The sequence below is a fragment of the Phyllosticta citribraziliensis genome, assembly GCF_038025025.1.
Source record: "Phyllosticta citribraziliensis strain CPC 17464 chromosome Unknown J3D65scaffold_4, whole genome shotgun sequence".
Lineage (NCBI taxonomy): Eukaryota > Fungi > Ascomycota > Dothideomycetes > Botryosphaeriales > Phyllostictaceae > Phyllosticta > Phyllosticta citribraziliensis.
The window spans coordinates 1385296-1410638 of NW_027117341.1; the positions used below are offsets into that span (position 1 = coordinate 1385296).

Sequence of the window (25343 nt, forward strand, 5' to 3'; positions counted from 1 at the left end):
CAGGTATCAAACTCTATTCTGCACACAATGACTTACAACAACTCCGTCGTTACAGCGACCCCCTGTGCTACCCCCGACCCTTTTGTCACCTGGCATGACGGGAAGTTCTTCCTGGTATGTCTTGGCCCTGCAGCTAGCTGCCCTTGCACGACTAACCATTGCTTGTAGACTTATACCGCCGGCGACCGCGTCGAGATCTGGTGCTCCGACAACATCCTCAACTTCCACAACCCCGAGAAGCATGTCATCTGGTATGTCTCTCCCTGCCCCGCTGCCGACCCCTCGACTAACTGCGGCCAGGCGCCCTCCTCCCCACACCGAGTACTCGGGCGGCATCTGGGCTCCGGAGCTCCATGCTCTAGACGGCCGTTGGTATGTCTACGTAGCCTGCGAAGACCCGAAGCACGGAAACAAGAGCCATCGCATGTACGTGCTTGGCGGCCCCCCTGCCAACACAGATCCCTGCCGCGGACAATGGGAGATGCTGGGAAAGCTGCGCGGTGTCCCAGAGGACCAGTGGGCCATTGACGGTACCGTCATTATCCTCAACGGACAGCAGTACTTTGTCTACAGCGGATGGCCCCTCGGCGAGCACGACTCGGACAAGACGCAGGAGCTGTTCATCGTGCGCCTTCGCAATCCCGTCGAAGCAGACAACAGTCGCCCGCCCACCCGTCTCTCGCACCCGGATTTCCCCTGGGAAAGGAGCGGGCCTTCTGGCATCAACGAAGGTCCTCAGTGGCTTGCCTCGCTGGACGGTTCCTGGAGAGGTGTTGCGTACAGCTGCGCGGGATCGTGGACCAAGGACTACAAGATCAACACCATCCAGTACCTCGGCGGAGACCCGCTCGAGCTGTCGTCATGGCGCAAGAGTGACAAGCCTCTCATCGAGTCGCCGAACGGCTGTGGTGGACCCTGGGGCCCTGGACACGGTACTTTCATTCCCATTGGAAACGAAATCGTGGCCTTCTTCCACGGCACTGATAATGAGACCGACGGCTGGGGAAACCGCAAGGGTCGCTGCCAGCGGGTGCAATTCACTCACCATGGCCCAGATATGGGTGGTTGCGTAGGCAAGCAATGTGAAAGAATCGAAGACTTCGTGTCCGCAGGTTCACAGCAGCACCAGCGCGAGGGCTTCGAGGGCAAGCTGGAAAGCTTTCTCAACAAGGCCAAGGGTAAGATTGAAGACAAGCTGCGGGAGTTGTAGTGGAGCATCAATCATGAGCATTGCGTGTGTAGAGGTGCATAAAGAATAGCATAGCAGCAAGCTTGAAATAGCACAAATACCAGCGAATCAAAAGGCATGTTTCGCACACGGACGCTAGGTACGCGGACAGCCCCTTAGATCGCCGGCTAGCCGGGGTGACGTTGGAGAGCTTGGCACCCGTCCAGTCCACCCAGGTACCTAACAAGAAATTCACTGCCTCACCCTCCCTTCCACCTCTTTACCTCACTTCCCGAAATCCCTTCCCCCGGATTTTTGTCTCCAGTACTCCTCGAGCGATTCGCTTCGCTCAACCCTACAACCATGGCGAGGTTAGGGCGCCGCGCGTTCCTGGCAATCGCCGTGGTCTTTCACCTGGTCTACATTTACAGCATCTTCGACATTTACTTTGTCAGCCCCATAGTCAGTGGCATGCGCGAGTATCGCCTCGAGGACAGGGAGCCGCCCGCAAAGCGATTGGTCCTCTTCGTCGGTCTGTACTCGCCATTGCCTTTCTTCCGAGGCCTCGGAAAACCAGACTGAGAGCTAACGTTGTTTACGACAGGTGACGGACTTCGCGCCGACAAAGCTTTCCAATCCTTCAAGGACCCTTCGCCCGCCGACCCTGAAAGCCCCGAAGCTCAGGAGCTCCGTCCGCTCACACCATTCTTGCGCTCCCGCGTGCTGTCGCATGGCACTTTTGGAGTCTCGCACACCCGCGTCCCTACCGAATCGCGCCCAGGACACGTCGCGTTGATTGCTGGGCTGTACGAAGATGTGTCGGCGGTTACTACGGGCTGGAAGCTGAACCCGGTCAACTTTGACTCGGTCTTCAACAAGAGCAGGCACACGTGGAGCTGGGGCAGCCCAGACATCTTGCCCATGTTCAAGGAGGGCGCGGTCCCAGGCCGAGTCGACGCGGATACGTACGGCGCCGAAGCGGAAGACTTTACGCAGGATGCGACGCAGCTGGACACTTGGGTCTTTGAGCGCGTCAAGGGCCTGTTTCGCGAGGCAAAGACGAATGCGACTCTGGCCGCGGAGCTGCACAAGGAACAAAACGTCTTCTTCCTCCACCTGCTGGGATTGGACACGACTGGACATGCCTACAGGCCGTACTCGAACGAATACTTGCACAACATCAAGGTTGTGGACCAGGGTGTGCAGGAAATAACCCAATTGATTGAAGACTTCTATGGTGACGGGAAGACGGCTTTTGTTTTTACGGCAGACCACGGCATGAGTGACTGGGGCAGTCACGGAGACGGACACCCGGATAACACACGGACTCCGTTGATTGCCTGGGGATCTGGTGTCGCGACGCCGATTACCACTGCGGCAGGACAAGTTGCGCCAGGCCACGAGGACGGATTCTCGTCGGACTGGGGTTTGTCCCACGTCCAGCGGCACGACGTAGCGCAGGCAGACGTCGCGGCATTAATGGCATATCTCGCGGGACTGCCATTTCCAGTCAATTCGGTGGGCGAGCTTCCGCTTCCCTACATCAACGCCGACGCTGGCACCAAGGCCGAAGCGCTGCTCGTCAATGCCAAGGAGATACTCGAAATGTATCGGGTCAAGGAGGAACAGAAGAAGGACAAGGAGCTTCGGTACAAGCCTTTTGCGCCATTCGCAGAGCGGGCCATCGACCAGCGAGTTGCCGACATCCAGGCAACCATTGAGAGCGGCAAGGCCCATGAGGCAATCGAGGAGTGCGAAGCGCTCATCAAGTTGGGTTTAGCCGGACTTCGTTACTTGCAGACATACGACTGGTTGTTCCTACGAGCTCTCGTCACAATGGGCTACTTGGGATGGATTGCCTTCGCAACAACCTCAGTCGTCGACACACACGTCTTGCATGGCACAGCCAAGACGTCCCGAAGCCTGACATCGACAACCGTCTTTTCAAGCGTGGCTGTCGCCCTTTTTTCCATTCTGGTGATCCAGCGCGCGCCCTGGACTTACTATGCTTACGCATTATTTCCTGTCATGTTCTGGGAGGAGGTATACGCGCGGCGCGAGGCATTGAAAAGGGGAAAGGAGGTCTTGTTCGCGGGAGTCAAGACGCCTGGAGACAAACTGCGCTTGTTGGGGAATACCCTGGCGACGGTCGGCATGTTGGAGGCCATTGTAAGATTTAGAGACTCCGCTTCTAGACATTCACGGCTAATGGAACGGGGCAGGTGCAAAGTTACGCCCATCGCGAAGTCTACTCCATCTGCTACCTTGTTGCTACACTGTGGCCTGTGTGTTACGGTCTCAACTTTGTCAAGAAGCACTTTCTCCTGGTCCTGACATGGTGGGTATCATGCGGCCTGATGAGCACCTTTACCTTTTTGGATGCCATCAAGGTCGAGGATATTAATCTCATCCTCCTGGGTGGGTTTCTCATGTTTGCTGTCGGTGCGCTCTATATTCTCTTCGAGAAGAGCATCATTGCGTCGTCGAGCGCAGCAAAGAAGGGCCTGGCGGCTCCAAAAGCTGACGGCATCTCACGGAGCATTCTGGGTGTGCAAGTAGGTCTGATTGCGCTTGCAATGGCCGTCACGAAGTCTAGTGTTGCTTCTCTGCAAGCAAGAGAGGGTCTGCCACTGGGGACGCAGATTGTGGGATGGACTGTTCTAGGTACGACTCACCCTCCTTTTGACATTTCATCCAAAGCTGACTCGCATCAGTTGCCTCCGTCACAGTGCCTTTCCTGCATAGCCTTCAGCCAAACAACCACTACATCCACCGCCTAGTCGTCATCTTCTTAGCCTTTGCTCCGATGTTCATCATCCTGACCATTTCCTACGAGGGCATGTTCTATCTCGCTTTCTGCTCCACGCTGGCTACCTGGGTGCGCCTAGAACACCACGTCCATCGGCATATTACTTCGAAACGCACAGAAAACGCTGTATCCACATCTCCATCTACGTCAACCACGGCACCAAACTTCTCTACACCCAAACGACAACCGCAGCACCCAGGCACCAGCCACACCAAACGCGCTCTCACTCTCCACGATCTCCGCACCTCACTTTTCACCCTCTTCCTCCTCCAATCCGCCTTCTTCAGCACCGGTAACATCGCCAGCATCAGCTCCTTCTCCCTCGACGCGGTATACCGGCTCATCCCCGTCTTCGACCCCTTTAGCCAAGGGGCGCTGCTCCTGTGCAAGATCCTGACGCCGTTCGCGCTGCTCTCGTTCAACCTGGCCATCCTGAACCAGATGCTGGGGCTGGACCAGGGCGCCGTGTTTGGCGGCGTCACGGCGGCCGCCGAGTGGCTGACGGTGCGCTTCTTCTGGACCGTCCGCGACGAGGGCTCCTGGCTCGAGATTGGCAGTAGCATTAGCCAGTTTTGCATCGCCAGTGGCTTGAGCGTCTTTGTGGCTGGCCTCGAAGGTATTGGAGGTGTCATGGTGGGCGGTGTTGAGTTTGACGACGACGATGACGACGCTGGCGATGCGTCGCAACAGGGTGAGGAGTTGCTGAACGGTGGCAAGAATGGCGCGCCGGTGCAGAGTAATGGTGGTGCTAGGCCGTCGAAACCGTTGCTGTCGACACGAGACGATGGATCACGGTAGCCCGGAAGTTCTGTTATCTCTTCTTTTGTTGTACTCTTCCTTTGCTTGTTACCAAACTACCGTACCCATCCTGTCTCATGCACGTACGAGCGAGCGGGTCTTTGTCAGAATAGAAATGGCGAGACGGCATCATTGTGCATAATAAATTTGATTCCAAGCCGTTGACAGGTGTTACTGGATGAGCTCCTAGAGATGGAAGTTTGGGAATGCGAAAACTCTTTTGTTCCGAGGCTGTAGTTCCATAAAATTTGTTCCCAAGACACAGTCGTCCAGCTGCGCGGCTTGAGTGGAGGACGTCCGTTGTGTTGTTCGGTTTCCCGACAGTGCCCGATGACGCAGTGGGCTGCCCTGCATCCGAGACGAGCCAGTCATTCGGAGCGATGTCGCTCAAGCTCTTCCTTCCCTCCAACACATCTGACAGCAGTCTCTCACCACCTACTCACTCCTCTATCCTTACTCACACTCCTCCTATTCGCCTGCTAGAGTGACCAACACGCCTCCTCCAGCCAAAACATCAACCTTTCACCTTCGACGTCTGCGACAAGCTCCTCTCGACACCCCACCAAGCGACCAGCACCAACACACAACACCTGCATCATGGCCAAGGGCGGCAAAGGCGGCGGCGCTGGGGCCGACGCTGGTGGCAGCAAGAAGGCCCAAGGACAAGCGCGCAAGGCGGCGGCCGCAGACGCGAAGAAGGCGGTCGTAGACCAGCAGCGCGCGGCCGTCGAAGACACCGAGTGGTCCAAGGGCGCAAAGAGCAACTCCAAGGCGTAAGCTCCCGACCCCAGCCCAGACACTGAACCAATCTCCCCACCTCTCCACACAACAACCAGAGCCGCAAGAAAGAACGGCAGCAGCTGACAGCAGTACGACTACACAGGGAAGCCGCCGCAGCCAAGAAGGCCGAAGCAGACCGCAAGCGCGCAGAGAAAGCGGCGCTGGAAGCCGAAGAAGCAGCCGCGCTGCCCAAGGGCCCATCGAAGGGCAAAGCAGCAGCAAAGAAGGGCGCAGCGCCCTCTCGCGGCCTCGACGCCGCACTCTCCTCGCTCGACGGGCCCGCCAACAAAAAGGCCGCGACGCTCAACGCGTCCGGCATCGAAAACGCGCTCGACGCGCTCTCCGTGTCCAACGCCAACCCGGCCGAGAAGATCGACCGCCACCCGGAGCGCCGCTTCAAGGCGGCCTACGCCGCGTACGAGGAGCGCCGCCTCGACGAGATGAAGGACGAGAAGGGCCTCCGCCGCAACCAGAAGATCGACCAGATTCGCAAGGAGTTTGAGAAGCACCCCGATAATCCGTTTAACCAGGTCAGCGCCAGCTATAATGCGTCGAGGGATGAGGTCGCCGAGATTAAGCAGCAGGAGAGGACGAAGGTCGAGAAGCGTTTGGCCGGTACGGATTGAGCGGTTTACTGCAAATTTTGGGGGTATTGGTCAAGCTGCTTTGGGTTTTGGAGCTTTCTTCCCAAGGGTTACGAGGCGGCGAGGCGGCGTAGAGAGGTGATTTCGCTACTCCCTCGTCCGAAATGGCCTACCTCGAGACCTGTGAGCGTCACGATGTAATGGCAGCGCAGAGGGGATAACATGAGAGTTCCTTTTTGCTGGAAGCAATTCAAAGCAAAGGACCGTGGGCTAGTACTGGATACTGCACATTTCTAGAGGAAGCATAGACGAAGGCTCAAATTCAACTCCTGGTTCGAAAGCACTGGTTTGATATTGGCTATGGAGGTTGTAAAGCAAAGAAGCAAAGATGTTCCGGTGAAAGGATGCCAGCCATGTAGAGCCCCATGTAGAGCCTCCACCGTGCCTTAGGCTTGATTTCGAAGACTCCTTGACGCTGAAGAAGTAACCTTTGGAGACAAACAACTTCGACCACGACCTTTGAGAAGCTGGAAGAATGGGGAACGCCAGGACCGCACGCAATCAGCCAGCGCATAATAATGTGTGAGGAAATTGATGACCAGGAGATTTTTGGAAAGAAAGCAACACAGCTGTGATTCGGATTCCTCCTTGCCAGATGGAGCTCCTTTGCAAACAAGCAAAGCCCGTCATATCTGTCTCGAAGAGCATGCTATTGTCCACGCATCTTGAAAGCCGTCCGTCTTGTAGCTTCAACGCAGAGACTTGTCATAGGCTGCGAAGAGGCTCATTCTCTTGTTCGCTCGATAGTCAAAATCCCTGTCGTATTCAATTTGAGCCACAGCCAAAATTTTGCGAAACCTTTCGGCGTCATTGGTCTTGCGGGCTTTTGCAGCCTGTCCCAGAAGGCTAGGGCTCCATCCCGACATCGCGCTTTTGAAATCATGGTAGAGCTCGAAGATTTTCGGTTCTGTGACGGGAATGTTGCTTCGTAGCAAGTCCTTCATCTCCTCCATGACAACCTTGGTGCGAGCACATTGAATACATTCCTCGCAAGCGTCTTGAAACTGCCACTTATATCCGAAGAATCGACTCCCATGTGACCAACTCTGCTTCAGGAATTGAATGTCAGGATTCTGTATATTGCGAAGAGTACGGAATGGTTCCAGAAGCGATGCCATGGCAATATGGTTTTTTGAGTGGGCCGCATCGCAGAATGCGAGATCGAGTCTCGAAAGTCTGGGAGATTTTCGCAGCCATCTGACACACCAGTAAAGATGCTCTCGCACGGAATCGATGCCGCAGGCAGACGTCCAGATGACTCTGATGACGATGTTTCTCAGCCTGGAAAGTAACCTCGCTGCAGAGGGACTGTAAACATCATGGGTCTCGCAGAAAATCGGAAGACCTCGGACTGTAACTGTCCATCTTGCCACTTCCAATACTAATGATGTATGACCTGCAACATATGTGGCTGAAGAGTTGTAGAGGACTCTCGAAGCCTCACTGGACAGTTTCGTGCAGGTGCAAAGCAGCGCGGAATAGCCGCGGACTGGCAACCTTGGATTCATGGAAGGAAGCTCCAGTGCACAAGGCGCATTCGAATTAAGTCCACAGGGATGACCGCTCGCGTTGTCAGTCTGGACGGGCTCAGGTAGCAAGTACTCGAAAATCAACAGTCGTACTTCGGTCGGCAGGCCAAGAAGATCGAAAAACGATTCGCGCTGAGGTGTCTTTTGACGGACGAATTTGTGGATTTCTGGCTCTGAGGACACTGCGATCGGAAAAGACAAGGTTCTAATCCGATCGAATTGGATCCTCCTGGGTTTCAACATCTGCGGCCAATCCGGGATATCCGTGATAGCATCGTCATCAGGCGGCGCCTCAGAGCTGAAAGACTTGATTCGCTTGAGGTCGCGCCTGTGACCCGTGAGTTGGAAGCCAGAAGCAATCAAGGACAGCTTACGTACCGAGCAAGCTGCTTGCCGCCCTGGTTCTGGTCGCCAGCCATGGTAGGCGAGCCGACGTTGTGCGTCGCTTTGAAAGTCGATGGATGTTGCGTGGTGTTGGTGAGATGCGGGGTGCGAGGTGCAAGAAAGGTGTGGTGGGCTTGGGGAGAGAGAGAGGGAAGGAGCGCGAGGCAGCAGCACCACCAGCTCTGGGCGCCTACCTCACCCACCGACAGGGTCCACGTGATGGTGCAGCGTTGCCGGTGGGAGCGACTGACAGGCGAGGATGTCGTGGGAGAGGATTGCTAAGGGTGGACGGGAGCGTGGAAGCGGAATAGAAGCTGTTTTGAGGTCGGCGGGTGAGGCCTCACTTTTGACCGCTCGCAGGATAGAGGCACGAGTCTGGTGAGGAAGCAGCAGCGGGTGCGACGGGCAATTGGACTGACAGTGGGATTGAGAAGTAGAGATTGTCTTTCGAGAGGTCAGGGAGGAGTAGTACTCGCCTCTACAGCCATAGTTTGAGCAAGCAGCTGTTTGTTCGGGTCCCGAGAACGCTTCTCTAAGCGCCAAACATTTCGACCACCTTTGGCTACGTGACAGTCGTCTCTTATCTGCATGTTCGTCTTTACAAACCCTCATCCTCCAACAGCCTGACCACAACGTCCTTTACCCGTTCTGCTCCGCCTTCGACGCCGCCTCTTATTGCGCTCACAGGCACCAGTTCAACCCTCTTTCTCCATGCATTTTTCCTCCCACCTGGATGCTCGACATTTCCAGCCTCAATGTCCTTTACATACGCTCTCAGCTCGGCAAACCGCTCCTGCGTGCCCTCCTGGTCTGCCTTGGTCGCCACCACAAACCAGGGCTTCGCCGAAATCGGGGGCAGAGGGAGAGGCTCCATTTCCAGATCTTGCAGCTGGGCTGCGGTAGGAGGCTCAAGAAAGTCGTCATCATCGAAGGGGTTACGTCCGAAGGTAGGCGGGTTGGACCGCTGCGTTTCGGCGTTGATTTCGTGGCTGCGCACAGTCTCGTACTCGCCCACCTCTCTCCACAGACTCTTGAGCGTCGTGACCGGGTCGGTTTCTCCGGACAGGTCGACGACAAAGGCGAGCATGGCTGCGCGCTCGACGTGGCGGAGGAAGCTCATGCCCAGACCCTTGTCCAGATGGGCATCTTCGATCAGGCCTGGAATATCCGCAATCGTGAAATTCTCGCGCACTTCGCCTTTGCCGCCGTCGCTGGCGCGGCGCGTGGGCACCAAGCGAGGACGGCCGCGATGGTTGTCGAGAACGACGGTTCCAATGTTTGGCCTCAGCGTTGTGAAAGCCCAGTTGCCGATGCGCGTTCGGCTGTTGCTTAGCGCACGCAGAAGCGTGCTTTTGCCTGCGTTTGGCAAGCCTACTAGACCTACATCGGCGAGGAGTTTGAGCTCCAGATGAAGCGCAACAGAGATGGCGTCTTGACCGCGGGTGGCGAGCACCGGCCGTGGCAGCTCCCTGCTGACGAAATGCGTGTTTCCAAGCCCACCTACTGAGCCCGGGATAAGGAGCATCGGGCGCTCCATCGGCTCGTCGAGGTCAAGACGAATTGGTCCTTTTGGGGCAGAATGTGCGAGGGGAGACCGCTGGGGCTCTGGGAGTTTTGGCATGTTGAAGCGCTGGAATACTGAAGCCTCAGTCCCTGGAAACACCAGCCATTTCTCAGGCCGAACAGGTGGTATAGGATCTTCCCCAGCCGCCTTTTGTGCCCGATATTGTACTCTTTCCTCGCGCCGCCGTTCGAGCTCTTCCTTCAATGGATCGCGACGCCATATTTCCCGAACAACTGTGCCAACAGGAACAGTAACGAGGAGATCCGCGCCACGCTCGCCACCACGCATCTTTCCTTGTCCGTTTCTTCCTCTTCCGGCCTTGGCCTCTCGCCGTCGCGACAGTTTATAAAGTGATGTCTCGTTGCGCACAGCTTGAATGTAGACGCTTCCTCCGGTGCCGCCATCACCGCCGTTGGGTGGTCCGTCGGGTATAAACTTCTCTCGCAAAAAAGAAACGCAGCCATGTCCGCCAGGTCCAGCATGGAGCATCACCGAGCACCTGTCGGCGAAGGGTGTGCTGGAGTAGGACTCGGGGGACGGATCCAGCGAATGTTCGTCTTCATAGCCGGGCGGAAGGTCGCTGTGAGGGAGCGGAGAGATTGTGGTAAGGTCCTCGCGCGACGCGGTGCTGTAGCATCTTGAGCGTCGAGTCGAGACTATTCGCGAAAATGGTCGGGAGGAGTAGAGGAGCGATTCCGGTATTGAAGGATAGAGAAACGGCGTCAATGTCGTCACGACATGCTGAACCTGAGTCGGCTTCATCAGACCACAGCGCAAAATGAAACGAATAACAGACTGGCTTTGGAAGAGTGGTTGTGATTGCGCGCCGCGGGTGGCGTCAAACTCGATCCGCTCTTGAGCGCTGCTTGAATTTATCCGACAATTCCCCGGCGTTGACGATGATCACGGCAGCCGATGTTATTGGAGAAGAATGAATGACTCCTGGCACCGCGGCTATCCTGAGAACAGACACGCGATACTTCCACTGCTTTGGAGGAAGCTAGAAGTTGTTTTGCGCTGCCAAACGCCTATTGCCGCCGTTCACCACCAGAATGAACATTCGGAATGTCTTTTGCTTCGACACCAGCTTTGCGATCGCCACGAGGCTTTGGTCCTCGATGACGCGCACGATGTCGGTTTCGGAGCACGTCGAGCTCAAAATGAAGAGAGAGATTACGAGCCTCTAGAGAAGGTGTCGTCCATGATTGCTGTCGTAGGCGGTGTGGGTCAGTCATCCCTGTCGCGTGGCTGAAGGGAACCGTGCTAGGACTAGCGCGCGAAGCTTGAGTGAACCTCACCTCAAACTCTGCAACACCAACAACGACATCTCCAGCACCGCCCGACTCGAATACCGCAATGTCGGCCCAGCTACTACGATCTGCCGCCGTTCGTAGTCCTTCGCTCGGTCAGCCTTGACTTCGGAGGAGTTTGAACGCCGACCTGCTTCGAAAGGCTCATTCGAGATACCTCTGCCTCTGCGTACACCGACCGCAACTTGGGAATGCCCGACGGAACATTCGATGGCAAGAGAGGGCCAGAAGCGACCACGCAAGCGATACAGCGTCTACAGAGAGATGTCGCGATTCCTGACACTGGATCAACGCGTGGAGCGGCCGTCAAACACGCCCGGGAGTCGTCTTGATCACCACGGCTACAAATAGGGAGTATTCACGCGCCATTTCTTTCTGCTGTGCCCTCCCTACTGCAAGAGTTGGAATCCATGGGCCCGTCTTGCTTGCCAGACCGTTGTTTGCATGAGCAAGTTTAGTATCTTTCCTAGGCGTGACGCCTTTTCTTTTGTCTTCCTTTCCTTCCGTTCCGCTCTATCTCTTTGTCTGCGTGCCTATGGGCAACTTCTGGTCGGCCCACTGGCATCTTCTGGTACGCGCGATTGATGCAGGCCATCGGTCGTCGCTTCGCGGTGTTTCCCTTCGCTATTGAAGCACCACTCCCCAGCTCTTCTTCGTCTCGATTTCCATTTTCAGTCGCTTCTGCCTTCTTGGCTTCCGGCATCCGTCATGGATGATCGCTTGGCCTGCTGGCGCTGGGCCTGTTTTGCGGCGGGCCCGATGGCGCTGCGTGGAAGCAGTCATGTCAGCAGCGGAATGCCGATGAGACATGATGGACGAGGAAAACAGCAGGAGAGCCATGCGCAGTGCAAGTCTCTCATGGTGTGAGTACTGTGATCTGGGCTGAATCACGATACCGTCCGTCGTGGTGTGGTCCGTCGCTGGAAGCGCTGCATTGACTGCGTGGTGGGCGACAGGCTTAACACCATGAAGGAGCGTGGTGGCTGGCCTCGGGCGTGGGCGATGTTTGTTGCGCAGAAAATGCAACACCATGGCTGCGTTGCGTTGGCACGGCGTGTTGGCAAGAGGGCGACATTGCCGCGCAAGAGCTTGGATGGCGGGCCGGAGGCTCGCCGGGCAGAAACACCACGGCCGGCGTCGTGATGTGCACTGCTCGGCCACGACGAGGTCCAAATCGGTATGCTGTTGGCGAAAGAGGTGTCGGCAGTCACCTCGAGCAGGTGGCCGCCGTCTGGAGCAGCCATGGCGCCAGCAGCGTCAAGCCGCGATGGTCCACCAGCTGCTCCAACCTCTGCCAGCCTTTTGCATGGAAGAAGGCACCTCCGGGCGCTCGGTATATGAGACGCAAAAACGAGATTGATCCCAACGCCGCCTGCCGTGGCCTGGTGGCAACTTTACAGCGTTCCAGATTAATATACCCGAAACGGTTATTAATGGGCCCACTGGAACGTGAACAAGTTCGATCCTCGCCACGGACGCACAGGCAGCTATCCAGCATTCGCTTCGGCGGCATAGCCTATGGAAAAACTCCAGGAAGGTTCCATTCTACAGGTTCGCTCCAAGAATACGTTCTAGACAACCGAATGGCTCCGAGCAACCTTCACGGTTCTCCTACCCTGTCTCCCCAGCATAATTGCACAACGATAGCCTTTGGGGTTGAGATACGTCTCTGTCAATCACGGGGGTTTTCTTTTGACCTTTTTTCCGCCCCAGCCTATCGCCCTGTCTTTTTTTTGCCGCTCGTCCCTACAGCGTGCTCTATCTACTCTTTTGTCTTAGGCTTCTAGTTGTGCTCGCCGCCTCTGTAGTCAACAGGCGTGGAGCGCAACTTGACTGTGTCCTGTAACTCAAATCCCACCATGCCTTTGACGAGGTTCGAAACGCTGGCCTAAGCAGCTTGAGGACATGGAGGATTGAATGCGGCTCAAGACATGCAGGCTCAACATCATGACGGGCCATCTATCTTTCCTGGTGAAGGTGGCGAGGCTTGCAATCAAGCGTCCCGCTGTGGTGGGTGGACTTTGGGCTCACGCGTCACCCTTTATTTGGCGAGCTTTGGCGAGCTTTAGCGATCTTGGAAAGAAGTAGACAAAAGAAGCATGCGTCCTCTTTGAGCGTTCAAATCGTACCGTAAGAGCAAGGTCAAAATCGAGACAACACAGGCAAAGTCACTTGAAGCTGCGCATCTCGCCGTCATCCTCCAGTGCGCATCCAGTAAGCGACGGCCTCAATCAACACTGCCTATGCGCAGAAAAGTGGACATCGAGATTTGATTTCTATCGAGAGTACTGCGACCGGGCATGCGCGTTCCAAACTGGGCTGGCTGATGGAAGACTCGTCGCCAGTTGGTGTGTTGTGCGCACTACCCGACTCTTCTGCCATCCATCTGCAATTCCACACCCGCCTCGCCCATTCTCGCACTCAGCACCGACCTTTTCGCACTGCCCTCGTGTTCATCATCACCGACCGCGACGCCCTGCGACGCCAGATGCTCACTGTGAGTGATGACGATGATGTGGCTGACCCTGGTATCAGCCATGAAATCGCACCACCGCGCGACGGCCGTCTGGCCGGCAACGTCGAGGCTGTCGAACACCTCGTCGACGAGCATGTACCTCGCGCGGTGCGGCGAGCGCGCCTGGCCGACGTACAGCAGCGCGAAGAGCAGGGCCAGGTCGATGCGCTTGCGCTCGCCGCTGCTGCGCTTGCCGTAGGACAGGGCGGCGTTGACTGATAGAGAGCTGTCGAGGGCGGCGCTCGCAGAGGCGGCTTCGTCGTCCTCCCCTTGCTGGCCCGCCGCTTCCGTCTCGGCTGCGGACTCGTCGCCGACGAAGAGGGAGCGCAGCATGCCTGTCGTGAGGGCGCTGGCGTGGCGGCTGTTCTCGAACAGAATGGCGAGAACCTGCGTCGTGGTGGAGTTGAGTTCGGCGAGAGACTGCTTCAACACAAACTCACGGAAAGTGTGGGAGGAGGAGGACGTGGCTGGAGAGGATGCCGTCGCCGTCGACGCCGAGGCGGACGAAGACACACGGCGGGTCTTTTGCTGTGCGAGTGCTGCGGCCCAGAAGTCGAAGATGTCTCGGGTTGCAGCAAGTGAAGCCATATCGTCGAGAAGTGCATCACGATCAGCCTCCAGCTTTCGCAGTTCATCTGATTCCGTCTCGATGATCTGGCCATAGGTAGCGGCCTTTTCAGCACTGACCCGAGCAGTGGCCTGGAGCTCTCTGAGGCTCGCCTGCTTGGCAGAGTAGAGTTCCTTTTGGCCCTGAAGATCGACCAGGGTACTGAGGGCTGCATTCAAATGTGCCGGAATCGCCTTGGCTTGATCTGCAGAAACCTCTTTGAGGCTAGACTGCACATGCTCTTCCGAGATGTCTTTCTCGGTACCTATCTGTCGATGGATACTAGACTCGGTCCTGAGAATATCCAATTGATCCAGATCTCGTTGTTTCTCTCGTCTCTGTTTCTCTATATCTTCCAAGGACGTGCGGTAGGCTTGAAGCTGTTGATCTTTTCTGGCCTGGGCTTCCTTTCGCGCGTCCGCACCCGTCAGGTTTCCCAACCAAGCAGAGACTTTGTGCAATACTGTCAACAGCCCCCTCATTGTAGCCCTCATCACACGTTGTCCTTGTTTCAGAGACGACGATTGTTGCTGGGACAAAGAGTCCAGGCTAGCATCGGCAGAGTGCAAATAGCGTTGCATCCTCGTAAGCTTGCCCAGAAGCCAGCTGAAGAGTATCGTGGTGGCACGGTCGTCTGGTTTCACATCAAGCTCTGCATCTATAGAAACCTTCTGAGCAGAAAGCTGTGAGTGCTTGACTTCCAGATTTGCGAGCTGCTGTTGTACTGCTTGGCTCTTTTGTTGCATGGTCGCCCGAGCTTCTTCGAACGCCATTCGAATATCTGCGAGTCTGTTATACTGCATTAGGGCCTCCACTTGTTGCTGAGCCGCGCTGGTCTTATCGTCGAGAAGCTTCGACTGAGTCTGGAGTTCTTCGAGATCTTTCTGCCTCTGGTTGGCATGTTGGGAGTCGTCCTCCAGTTTCTTCCTCGCAGCTTCGAGTTGCCTGATATGATTCTGCATATGGTTCATGGTCTTGTCTAGTCCGTCAATTTTGGACTGCAGCTCACTCATGTCCCCTCCGAGCTCGCGCAACATGTGGCGAGCGGTGCTGGCGCAGCGATCGAGGACCTCCAGTCCCAAAACCGAGAGGATCAGATCCCGGCGTTGGGCAGGCGTCGAGCCAAGGAAGCTCGTAGCACTTTCGTTGCCCAGCACGACCGTCCTGATGAAGGTGTTGTAGTTGACACACAACAGCTCGTCGATGGCTGACTGGGTAGTGCGGGCATCAGCTTTCTCAAACTCTGGCAGAACTTCTCCCTCCCGCTCAACAATCGTTCTGTTGCCGAATTCCTTATGTTTGCGGAACCTCGTAATAGCGTAGCCGTTCTCAAATTCCATGCGTACACTGCAGTCTCGCTTTGCTTTGTCGTTCACAACGTCATTGGCGCCGAGTCCGCTTCGGAGGCAGCGCCCGAACTGGCACCACACGATGGCCTCGACCAATGTGCTTTTGCCTGACCCGTTCTCACCAACCAGGAAAGTGAGGCCGCGTTTGATGTCTGTTTCGAAATTCAAATGGATTGTAGATTGGATGCCCAGAAAGTTCGTTATGGTCAACGAACGAGGTCTAGCATCGAAGATAGAGGGAGACCTGAGGTTGTCCTTGGTCGCTGACCCCACGGTACGAGCCTCTTGGCCACTTCCATCAGTATTTCGTGACGGCAATATGCTTTGGTAGCTCAGAACCTCCGCCTGGCTCTCTCCGGGCGCTCGGGTCCCCTCCTCTGCTTGCTCATTCGCTCCGACTTCCAATAGTCTTTGGCCCACCTGCAGTAACAAGTCTCGGGACTGCTCGAGCGACTTGTTCAGGTCGAGAGCAGCCACATACCGTGTGGCCTGCTCCCAGACATCGACGGGTTGGGACTGAGATAGATCAGGAGCCAACACCGAGCCAACCATGTCTGCTGCGGCGTTTGGCTCGCCAGGTGTAGCCTCGACTACATCGCCCCCCGACTCGAGATTGGCTTTTGCGGCAGAGATATCGCTGGCAGGCGTCGAGGTGCCCAGTCCCTGTAAGATGGCCGTGCTCTGGAGTCTGGGTGCCAGAGGACTCCAGCTCCTGATACTGCGGGCGCCGAAAGAAACGAGCTTGTCCCTGGCAGCAGCGTACCTAAACCGTGTAAGGTCGCCGAGAAGCATGACATGCCTGCCACGAAGGACCTCAGGGTCAACAGCTCCGTCGAGAACCTCATCCACACCCACGGTGATGAAACCCACTCCATGCGGATTCACGATGAGCTCCTGGTCCAGGGTTTCAGGATCCAGCAGGATCACCCCGCGCTGCTCGTCCCATAAATCTGCCCAGGTCAACTGTAGCGGCGAGCCCACATACGTCACACTCCCACGCATACAGGCTTCCTGTGTAACATGCTGGGCCCTTCCAGAGGCAGGTTCCGTGAGTGAAGCCTGGAGGATAGTCTGATGGCAGTGGAAGTGACCCGTAAAGGTCCTGGCCAAGGACGCGAAATAGCCCGGCCCAGTCAGCCCGTGGTAAGCAACAGACCGAGTCCTGTGGCTAGTGGTGTCGGAGCCGGGTTGAACAATGTGGCGTTGCGTAATGGCCCGATGCAGAGCAAGGTGTGCGAATGCGACCGTGTCGGCAGCATCACGTAGGTCCAGGCCAGCGACGGCATCAGTCAGTGTGCTCTGGTCCTCGCGGAAGGGCAGCATCAGCACACGACGGCCATCCCACACATGGGAGCTCACGTCCCAGTGCAACTGGACGGCGGGCGCAGCCAGGCGCAGTGCGTCGAGGGCAGTGGTAGCATTGCTGTGGTCGCGGCGGTAGGCCAGGTCATGGTTTCCCAGGAGGACATGGACGTGAGGCACTTTGGCGTCATGTATTATGGATTCGAGGAAGCGGTAGCAAGAGGAGAGCACGTGAGTGGGCTGGTTGGACCGGCTCGTCAGGAGATCGCCGCACACCACAACGCGGTGCACCCTGTGCTGGGCGGCGATGGAAGTGATCCAGGCCGCCGTTTGAGCGATGCGATCCAGGTCATGATGTTTGAAGTGGATGTCGGCCAAGAGCAGCCATTTAAGCTTTGCGGAGCGCATGGCCGTGGTGCCACTGGAACATGGTAATTGCTAGAAGGGAATGGTCGTCGCAAAAATTGTAAGTTGATGATCTTGAGCGGGTGGGCAAGTTCGGAGTTCTGGCGGTACCCGGATTTCGGGGAGGGTTCCATACAAATCGCAGGCCCGGAACGTCAGTCTCTGACTCAGAAACCTTTGGGATCGGGCATCTTCAAAGAATAGCAGGTCCACCAAGGGAGCGAATCAAGGTGTATTGTATTGAGTGAGGTGAATGCGGGACTGAGATATTCCCCCAAGGCGAAGCCCGCGGCACGCGCTAGACTAACTACGGACTAGCGCATCGGCTGTCTGACGACTCTACTCTGTAGGTCCCCGGCCTCCATCAATCTTTTTACCAGCTGACGCCACCGTATTGAATTGTAGAAGACGCAGCATTTGAGTCCAGATCCCTACTGCTACCTGCATGCTCTGGAACAATCCTTCCGAGGCCCGCGTACTGGAATGTTCGTGCCCGCAGCGGATCTACATGTTTAGCCAACGTGTTCGGTCGACAACACCTTTTCTCCCCTCACATGGCACCATGGCAGCTTCATACAGCACCGTTGCGCAGCGGGTCAAGGTGTAAGCAGGCACTTCGGAATTTGAGGCCAAGTCTGAAAGCAACGCTCGCATGTCCAGCGCTTGATTCAGAGTAGGTTTCCATTTGCAAGCCCGCCTTCAGTCTGCCACCTGCCAATGCTCCAGCCAGCTTGTGTAGATTGTGCGAGACTTTCTTGGTAGCAGCATGGATCGCTTCGAGAGCTGGTTTTGGCAGTGGCGAGCGTGGTGTTGCCCACCACCGCCGTGCCGTGGGTGCCTTCCGAATTCGTGACGGCAAGACCCAAATCGCCCTCCTGCTCGCCCACCCACCTCATCGCACTCCCTCAACCTCCACCCCCCCATCTACATCCATCCTCCTCGTTACCCCTCTCCCTCACATTCAGCGGTGCGCGTCAAGACACCTTGCCGCTTGAGCGCCTCTGCTCACTGCGCTTGACTGCTCCTTCAGCGCGTCGCTCCGGACCCTCGACCTCATCCTGGCAAATCACAACGGCTGAACGCTCCCCAACCGTACCCTGACGCGTTTCCATCTTCTGGTAGCTCTCCCGCGTACCGAAGTTTGTCGACACGAATTTCCAAGTCAAGCAGACCTTCGCACCTTTCGCATGGTTTGACTGCGCTTCTGCAGTGAGGTGATCTCGCCTCCGACCTTTCGGTAAGTTTCTCCAATCCCTGCATGCATGGAAACTGGCACGGCGATTTCTGACAAGAATAGCAGACACCATGATACGCAACAAAAGCGCACTGAGGAAGCCGACCCGCCTTCCGAATTTCAAACCCTTGACCCGCTCAAAGGCACGCAAACGAGATGTATTCCCTCTCTTCGAACTCCCTGCCGAACTTCGCCTGCAAATCTATGAGTATGCGTTGCCGAACGCTCGATCTTATGGCCCCGTCGCAAGGAATCCTTGTTTGAATAAAGGCATTCTTTGCTTGCACCAGGAAGAGAAAAAGAGCAAATGCCCTAAGGGCTTTGTGGCGTTGATGACAACCAACCGCACTGTGTATCATGAGACGCTCGAGGTTCTCTACAGCTCTCGGCTGCAAAATGATCCAACAATGGTCCAAATGGATGTTGGCGACGATTACATTCGAATTCGAGGCTACGAAATCTTCTGCGCCAAGCATCACGCCTTCGACAAAGACATCGAAGGAATATTCCCCCACATGCGTCATGTTGAGCTACGCGTCCATGCCTTCTGCAATCCATTCCCAGAAGACGACGAATTTGGCGATGCCGAACCTGTTGACGAGCTACAGCTGGCACGACGGAAATGCCTGAGAGGCAACTTGCGCTGGGTGGCTTCCCGGTTGAGACAAGTCAAGTCTCTGTCCAGCATGGTAATCCGGCAGGTCGACTGGGAGTTCAATGACTGGCATGAATGTGACCCTGATGATCTCTTCGAAGATTTGGATTTCATCCTCAAGCCGTTGAGGGTCATCACTTCCCTGGAAAAGGTCGAATTCGGAGACCCTGCTGCCCCTGTCTATTGGAATGGGCTTTTCCGCTGCGAATGCTTCCTGGAGCGCGACGACGAAGATAGGGGAGCGTTCGATGTATGCAAGGACTTCGAGCGTCGTTTGAAGAAGCGCATGACCAGCAAGAAGCTGGTGAAGGAGGAGCCAGAACTTTTCAGCCTCTATGATGATTTCGTCCACAAGCTCAAGAAGTGCGAGCTGTCAGGTACGAACATTGATACCAAGGATCTCTTCTCAAAAGCATTGGACTTCAGGGACGAGGGCAAAGTCAAGGCCTTCAGCTCGCTTATGGACAAGTTCGCAAATCAGTTCCAAGATGAGGTCGAACAGAGGCTGGAGCTTTATGATGAGATCGAATCCGTCGTTGACAAAGCAAACTTCATCCAGGGACTGGCCCCTGAACCCTCCGAGTGAGTGAGTGTATCTGGAAACGTCTATGGAGACATGCTAATACCAGCATGTGTAGGAGCAGCTCCAGATCTGCATCGCCTTCACTGGCAGAGGAAGAGGAGCTACGTGCAGATATTGAAGGCGAATGGGACTCGGAATCGAGATTGGCCGACGAATGGGGCCTTGATGGAAGTGCTAGCGATTAGTGGTCCTAGCTCTCCATCGCCCTGACCATGGCTTTCTGGCTTTCACACACTTCACGCGCGTCACAGGCTTTGCTTTGCCTGCTGGCGCTTTGCTTCTCCACTAGGTAGCTTCTCAGAGTCTAGCTTTCGACATCAATGGGATAGTTTGTGATAATCATCTGCGGACGAAGCCTCCTTGTGCGTGTGGCTGACGCTCATGTAGAGTTTGGGTGTGGTCGAAGCCTCCTGGTCACCGCAACAGACTGTAAATGAGATGGGATGGGAGACTGGTGAAGGTAATGTAGATAGGATCTGCTCCATGAATACGATAATCACCACTACCACTACCACTCCTCCTCCACATCCAACATCTTCCAGCATCTCCTCATCCCTCCATTCCTCTCCTCCACACCGTCCGGCATCCATCCATAATCCATCCATTACCCTCTCCCCGCACTTTCCCTCGCTCCATGTCGCTCGCTCGGCCGTGACGTGGACATGACGAGTAAATGACATGGTAGATATGGATATGGCGGACTATTCCCGGTCCGGTCCGTACCGTATCTTATCCATACTGTTTCGTGTCGTAGCTATGATACAATGTTTGCGATGTGATGATGGTGTCTGTCTGTCTACCTGCTTGCTTACTTACCTATATATATACATGCAGTCCTAGTCCTATTCCTGTGTCTGTACCTTGGCTATACCTCTCTCTCTCTCTCTCTCTCTCTCTCTGTTTAACGTCTCTGTTTACGTCTCTGTTTACGTCTCGTTCTTCGTGTCTGTGTCTGTATCTGCAAATGTTGTATGTCCCTCACATCTCCTCCTCTGTACTTATACTCCTAACCCCCGTCGTCCCCATGCTCCTCACATAACCTTCTACGAACTCTCCTCATCCCCAACGCGCAATGCCCCCTCACACGCCCGGCGGCCTGATGACGTCTTCCTCGCCGCTCAAGATGCCCATGGCCCAATGCACGCGCGTCGCCGGATTCGTCCAGACGAAGCGGCGATCGGTCGCGTCGGCGTCAAGAGCACTGGCGGCAGCAGGCGGCGGCTGCGGCTGCGGCGGCGCGTGTGCAGAATAAGAAGAAAAGGAGGAAGAAGAAGGGACGCTGGGCGCCGGCGGCGTCTGGCGGCTGGCGGCGTGGCTGGGTCTACTGTCAAAGTCGTCGCGAGGGGAGTTAGATGACACGGACACGGCGTTGGCGTTGTCGCTCTTGCGGCCGCTGCGGCGCTCGTCCTTGCTGGCGCCCTCGCGGCGGTAGACCCAGAGGGGCCCGCGGCCCGCCTTGCCCGCGCGCTCCCACACCTTCTGGCAGCCGTTGGCGACGAGGCCGGCGCTGGCCCAGCCCGTGCGGTTCTCAATGTCGGTGACGTGCGTGACGAGCCACTCGCGCTGCGCGTGCTCCGTGTACTGGATGCCGGCGAAGAAGAGCGGCATGATGACCTCGATGAGCGCCGCGCCGATGCTGGGGTTGAGCTCGGCCAGCTTGGCGCGCTCGCCCGGCGGCGCCGACGACGGCAGCGGCGGCGGCATGACGCCTGCGGCGATGCGGCCAATGTCGTTGGCGGGCCCCGCTGTTTGCGAGGCTGCTACGGCGGCGGCCATGATGGCGGCCGGCGGCATCGAGGGGTGGCACCGTGCCAGGATGATGGTTAGCATGTGGTACTGGGACCAGAGGACGGCGATGTCGAAGCTGCGGTACTGGAGGGCCGGGCCGAAGGGTGTGGGTATTGCGGTGCAGTGCTCGGGGGAGAGGGGCGCGAAGGCTGGGCCTAGGTATGAGGCATAGGTCGTGAGAGCGGCACGGATGGTAGTCCACTCTGATAGGGCGGCGCTCGTGGCAGCCTCTAGGTCGGCCTGGGTTTGGATGGGGGAGGAAGAGGACGAGGAGGATGATGCAGGGGATGGCGTCGACTGCGAGGCAAAGGCTGCCGGCATGGTCGCGTTTCCCGACGGAGGCGCCATGCCGTAAAAGGGAATTGCAGGCGTGGGGATGCCGTTGGAGGTGCTGCCTTGTCGGTTCGGCATGGCGGCCTGGCCCGGCGAGGCGTTGAAACCGGGATGCGCGGAACCGCCGCCATGGCTCGACGGCGACGGCATTCCTAGCCCTGGTCTCCAGGCACCGCCATTCATCTCAACTGCCCTGACCTTTCTCTCGCGATCGCGGGCCGCAAAGTCTCCTATGCGAGCCAGCAAGAGGAGCGAGTGGTCGTGAGTGCCGTACAGCGCGTCGGGTTTCCCAATCGGGGCTCGGGGCGGACAATCCGAGCATCGACTGTAGTCCATGCTGTCGCGCAGTCAGAAGATGCACAGCAAAACAGTGGAGAAACATACAGAAGCTTGTTCCCGCTAATGACGGCTTGGAAGGCATCGTGCCTAAAGTACCACCACCACAGATCCTGGTACGTTTCGTAGTGGGTCAAGTCCATGGCAGGCACTCTGGCATGCTCTTCGTACACCTGCCCATAGTCTTCGTACCTTACTTGTCTGCCTATGAGCGCACTGACAACCCTCTCGTCGGGAAAATCACTACATTTGTCACTGTCGAGGCCGGCTTGGTTCATTATCAGGCCGGGATCTTCATAGGCAAATTGGCGCTCAGTGGCTTCCTCTTCGGCCTTTTGCTTGCACCACAGCTTAGTCATATCAGCAAAGTCGAGTTCTACCAAGAGCTGTTTGGCACCCATGAGGTGGCTACTCCATTTGACATCTGCAAGGGGTCAGTCTTTTAAAAACAAATGGCCAAGCCAATTGACCTACGCTCGGCAAGCATGACTTCATAAAAGGCGAGCAAGAGACAAGCCGCAATCGTGGTAACGTGGTGCCGCTTCCTCGGGTGGCCGACGCTGTGGTGGACGCGCTTCAGCGCGTAGGCGTAGTGCTTGATTGATGGAGTTATCGAGGCATCCTGCAGTTTGGCAATGTGCAGGGATGCCAGGGCGAGCATGGCATGCAGCAGACCCTGGTTGTTGAGGGCCAGCATGGGCAGCGTGTAGGTCCACAAGCTCTGCTGGCTTGGGTGCACCGGGCCCTCTGTAAACATGGCAGAGGCATTGCGGATCCTTCGTTCAAAGATGGACAGGCTGGGCCCGGTAGCGTGGATAAAGTGGGCAAACACGCGAGCCGTCCGCGGGTTGCGCAGGGGGTTGGCAACCCATTCGGCGCGGTAGCGGTCGAGAATGCCCGTATACAGAAAGGTGCCGTAGTGCCGGACGCTTAGATCGTCTATGCTATCCCGCTGTATCTGCATCATGACCTCAAAGTCGCGCTGCTGGCGGTGGACCAAGGCCTGTTGCGACACTAGCTCCATTTCGTCGTCGGATTGAACGTCGTAATAGTCGTCATCCTCATACTCGACTGCCGCGTCTTGCAGAATTTCGGTCGTGCTAGCGTGCGTCATGGCGAACCCAGAGTGTTGCAGCCTGGCGGAATAAGGCACAGCTTGCGACACTGGCGCCGGCTGTTCTGCTTTTTTGAACAATTGTTAGTGTGGTTTACATTACAAAGCGCCCCCGTCAAGGCTCTCTGTGCGGAAGCCGCGCGCAGTAGCAGTGCGGCTCCGGCGGCACCGAAAAGGAGCGAAAAGTAGAAACCGTATGATGAAATACCTATGATCGGATGCGCCGTTGACGTCGCCGGCGACTGCACATTGACAGCCTGCCGCGGATCTCCGGGCTCTTGTTGTTGGTGATGCATTAGACGCAGAGGCTCCCCGTCACCCGCCTCCATGCAACTGGCCATTTTTTGCCAGACCAAGACATCCTGCTCGGCCGCCTGCATGACTTGGTCTTGTTCTGATTCACTCAGCATTTGGGCTGGCTTGTAAGACTCGGCAGCAGAAGTCTGCGCCGGAAATTGATATGCCTGACTATAATGATGATGATTCTGCTGAGCAGCCTGCACTCCCCCCACATTCAATGGCATTGCCACGTGCTGGTAGCCATGGTGCGTTTGCTCCAGGGGCTCCGGCGAGTGGTACGGCAGCTGCACGGGTTGTTGCCGGTGTCCCTGAGACGCTGCCCTCGGCATCTGCGGAGACACGTGAGTGTAGTCTGCCGGCATCGGGGCCATGGAATATGGGGCGGGGTACGACTGATCGACTTGGTGCTGGCCATAAGGGGTCGGCGAGGGGACGTAGCCGGGCGACGCTTCCGGGGGATAGGTGCCGGCAACGGTGCGGCCGGGAACATTTTCGACGGAAAAGTGACTGTGCTGCGGCTGCGCAAAGGCGTACTGAGGCTCTTGGCGCGGGTACTGCGAGGTGTAGGGGACTCTCGGAGGCGCGGACCCTGGGTACGGCTGCTGGAACCCGGAGAGAGGGCGAGGGCCGCCCCCGGGAACGACACCGACACCGCCGTGGAAGGACAGAGGGTTGGCCTGGGCGGCGGGCCAGTCTCCAATGGGGGGCTTGAAAACGACGCGCTGGTTGTAGCCGTCGCAGTGGCGTTTTGATTTGATGCAATTATTGCAAATGGGACGTTCCTCTCCACACTTGATGCGGCGTTTTCGACACGTCAGGCATCCCGTCTTGGTCCTCTTTCGAGCTTTTGTGTTGGAGTCGGCGGATGACTTGATCCTGGGGTCGACATCCTTTGACGAGGGGTCGGAGAGGTCCTTCTTGTCCGGCGAGGCGGAAGAGGCTAGAGAGGTGGCGGGACCGGCAGACGCCATGGAAAAGGACAGGACAGGACAGGACAGGACAGGACGGGACGGGTTGCGTGGGCAAAAAGGCTTGGGAGACGTGGGGTGAGAAGTAATAATAAAGGCGTTGTTCGGCAGGCGGACCGAGGCGAGATCCGCAGTCCAGGATGACAATTTCCGAGGGAGTACAATGCGGCCACAGACAGAAAGCGTCAAGGCAGGGCTGTAGGCTGGCAGTCCGAGGTACGGGCGGCAGAGTTCGGTTGTGTAAACACGGTTGACGTCTGGCGTAGGCGTCTAGAAAACAGAAGTCGGCCAGAAGAGGAAGTGCTAGAACGGCTTGGCGAGATCAGGCACCAAATGAAGCCGGGGTTGCGTCAAAAGGTGAAGTGAGGTAGAAGCAAGAAATAATGCTGCGCCAGGCAACGTGGAGTGGTGGTACAGGCAGGGTAGACGGAAGGAGGGACGATGCAGAGGGCCGACAGGCGGAGACGGGCGGAGTTTAGGCGATGCGATTGAGGCCGGACTGGAGTAGTTGGGGCCTGCAGAGGGACGAGAAGGCTGCTCGATGACGGAGAGGATGCAAACGAGGTGCGGTCAAAACGGTAGTCGAGGCATTGGACGGGCGGGAGGCGGAGGGAGGGTGGAGCTGGCTATTGACGGCGGTGATACATGGCAGGCAGCTGAGCTGGAGTACGGTGAGGTGTAGAGAACGGAAGGACAGTCGGGGCCGGGGCCGGGGTCGGGGTCGGGGCGGGCGGGCGAGTTTTGAGCAGGCAGCCAAAGAGTGTTTGAAGATGTTGTGGTAGTGGTGGTGGTGGTGGTGGTGGTGGTGCCGAGCCAAACGGCGAGCGATGGACTGACTGGGTGAGGTCCAGGTACGGCGTCAGTGTCG

At 56.9% G+C, this 25343-nt stretch overlaps 9 protein-coding genes across 9 annotated transcripts; 5 read left to right on the forward strand and 4 right to left on the reverse strand.

Moving 5' to 3' along the window:
- Positions 1-27: 27 nt before the first annotated feature.
- On the forward strand, positions 28-1210 carry J3D65DRAFT_666400 (alpha-L-arabinofuranosidase II; the record flags this gene model as incomplete). The annotated part of the gene is made up of 3 exons (XM_066802919.1): positions 28-114; positions 169-251; positions 301-1210. The coding sequence occupies 3 exons, from the start codon at positions 28-30 to the stop codon at positions 1208-1210; spliced, it is 1080 nt and encodes a 359-aa protein (XP_066656972.1).
- A 161-nt stretch (positions 1211-1371) lies between these two features.
- J3D65DRAFT_291488 (Phosphatidylinositolglycan class N-domain-containing protein) lies at positions 1372-4782 on the forward strand. The gene is made up of 4 exons (XM_066795148.1): positions 1372-1700; positions 1773-3337; positions 3391-3832; positions 3883-4782. Exons 1-4 carry the CDS (start codon positions 1532-1534, stop codon positions 4773-4775), a joined length of 3069 nt encoding a protein of 1022 aa, XP_066656973.1. The 5' UTR covers positions 1372-1531; the 3' UTR covers positions 4776-4782.
- A 412-nt stretch (positions 4783-5194) lies between these two features.
- J3D65DRAFT_619519 (uncharacterized protein) lies at positions 5195-6656 on the forward strand. Its single transcript, XM_066799761.1, has 2 exons — positions 5195-5548; positions 5659-6656. The coding sequence occupies exons 1-2, from the start codon at positions 5373-5375 to the stop codon at positions 6179-6181; spliced, it is 699 nt and encodes a 232-aa protein (XP_066656974.1). The 5' UTR covers positions 5195-5372; the 3' UTR covers positions 6182-6656.
- Positions 6468-8243, reverse strand: J3D65DRAFT_619521 (uncharacterized protein). The gene is made up of 2 exons (XM_066799762.1): positions 8107-8243; positions 6468-8056 (listed from the first exon to the last, which is right to left on the reverse strand). Exons 1-2 carry the CDS (start codon positions 8145-8147, stop codon positions 6889-6891), a joined length of 1209 nt encoding a protein of 402 aa, XP_066656975.1. The 5' UTR covers positions 8148-8243; the 3' UTR covers positions 6468-6888.
- Positions 8244-10509, reverse strand: J3D65DRAFT_619522 (uncharacterized protein). Its single transcript, XM_066799763.1, has one exon. The coding sequence runs from the start codon at positions 10436-10438 to the stop codon at positions 8711-8713; it is 1728 nt and encodes a 575-aa protein (XP_066656976.1). The 5' UTR covers positions 10439-10509; the 3' UTR covers positions 8244-8710.
- A 1399-nt stretch (positions 10510-11908) lies between these two features.
- J3D65DRAFT_291794 (uncharacterized protein) lies at positions 11909-13060 on the forward strand. The gene has a single exon (XM_066795150.1). The coding sequence runs from the start codon at positions 12129-12131 to the stop codon at positions 12771-12773; it is 645 nt and encodes a 214-aa protein (XP_066656977.1). The 5' UTR covers positions 11909-12128; the 3' UTR covers positions 12774-13060.
- A 172-nt stretch (positions 13061-13232) lies between these two features.
- Positions 13233-17401, reverse strand: J3D65DRAFT_619525 (uncharacterized protein). Its single transcript, XM_066799764.1, has one exon. The coding sequence runs from the start codon at positions 17165-17167 to the stop codon at positions 13349-13351; it is 3819 nt and encodes a 1272-aa protein (XP_066656978.1). The 5' UTR covers positions 17168-17401; the 3' UTR covers positions 13233-13348.
- An 832-nt stretch (positions 17402-18233) lies between these two features.
- J3D65DRAFT_291805 (uncharacterized protein) lies at positions 18234-19971 on the forward strand. The gene is made up of 2 exons (XM_066795151.1): positions 18234-18401; positions 18465-19971. The coding sequence occupies exon 2, from the start codon at positions 18470-18472 to the stop codon at positions 19637-19639; it is 1170 nt and encodes a 389-aa protein (XP_066656979.1). The 5' UTR covers positions 18234-18401; positions 18465-18469; the 3' UTR covers positions 19640-19971.
- Positions 19972-20422: 451 nt separating this feature from the next.
- On the reverse strand, positions 20423-24513 carry J3D65DRAFT_586721 (uncharacterized protein). Its single transcript, XM_066797762.1, has 4 exons — positions 23416-24513; positions 22568-23272; positions 22142-22517; positions 20423-22094 (listed from the first exon to the last, which is right to left on the reverse strand). Exons 1-4 carry the CDS (start codon positions 24476-24478, stop codon positions 20717-20719), a joined length of 3522 nt encoding a protein of 1173 aa, XP_066656980.1. The 5' UTR covers positions 24479-24513; the 3' UTR covers positions 20423-20716.
- Between the last annotated feature and the right edge of the window lie 830 nt (positions 24514-25343).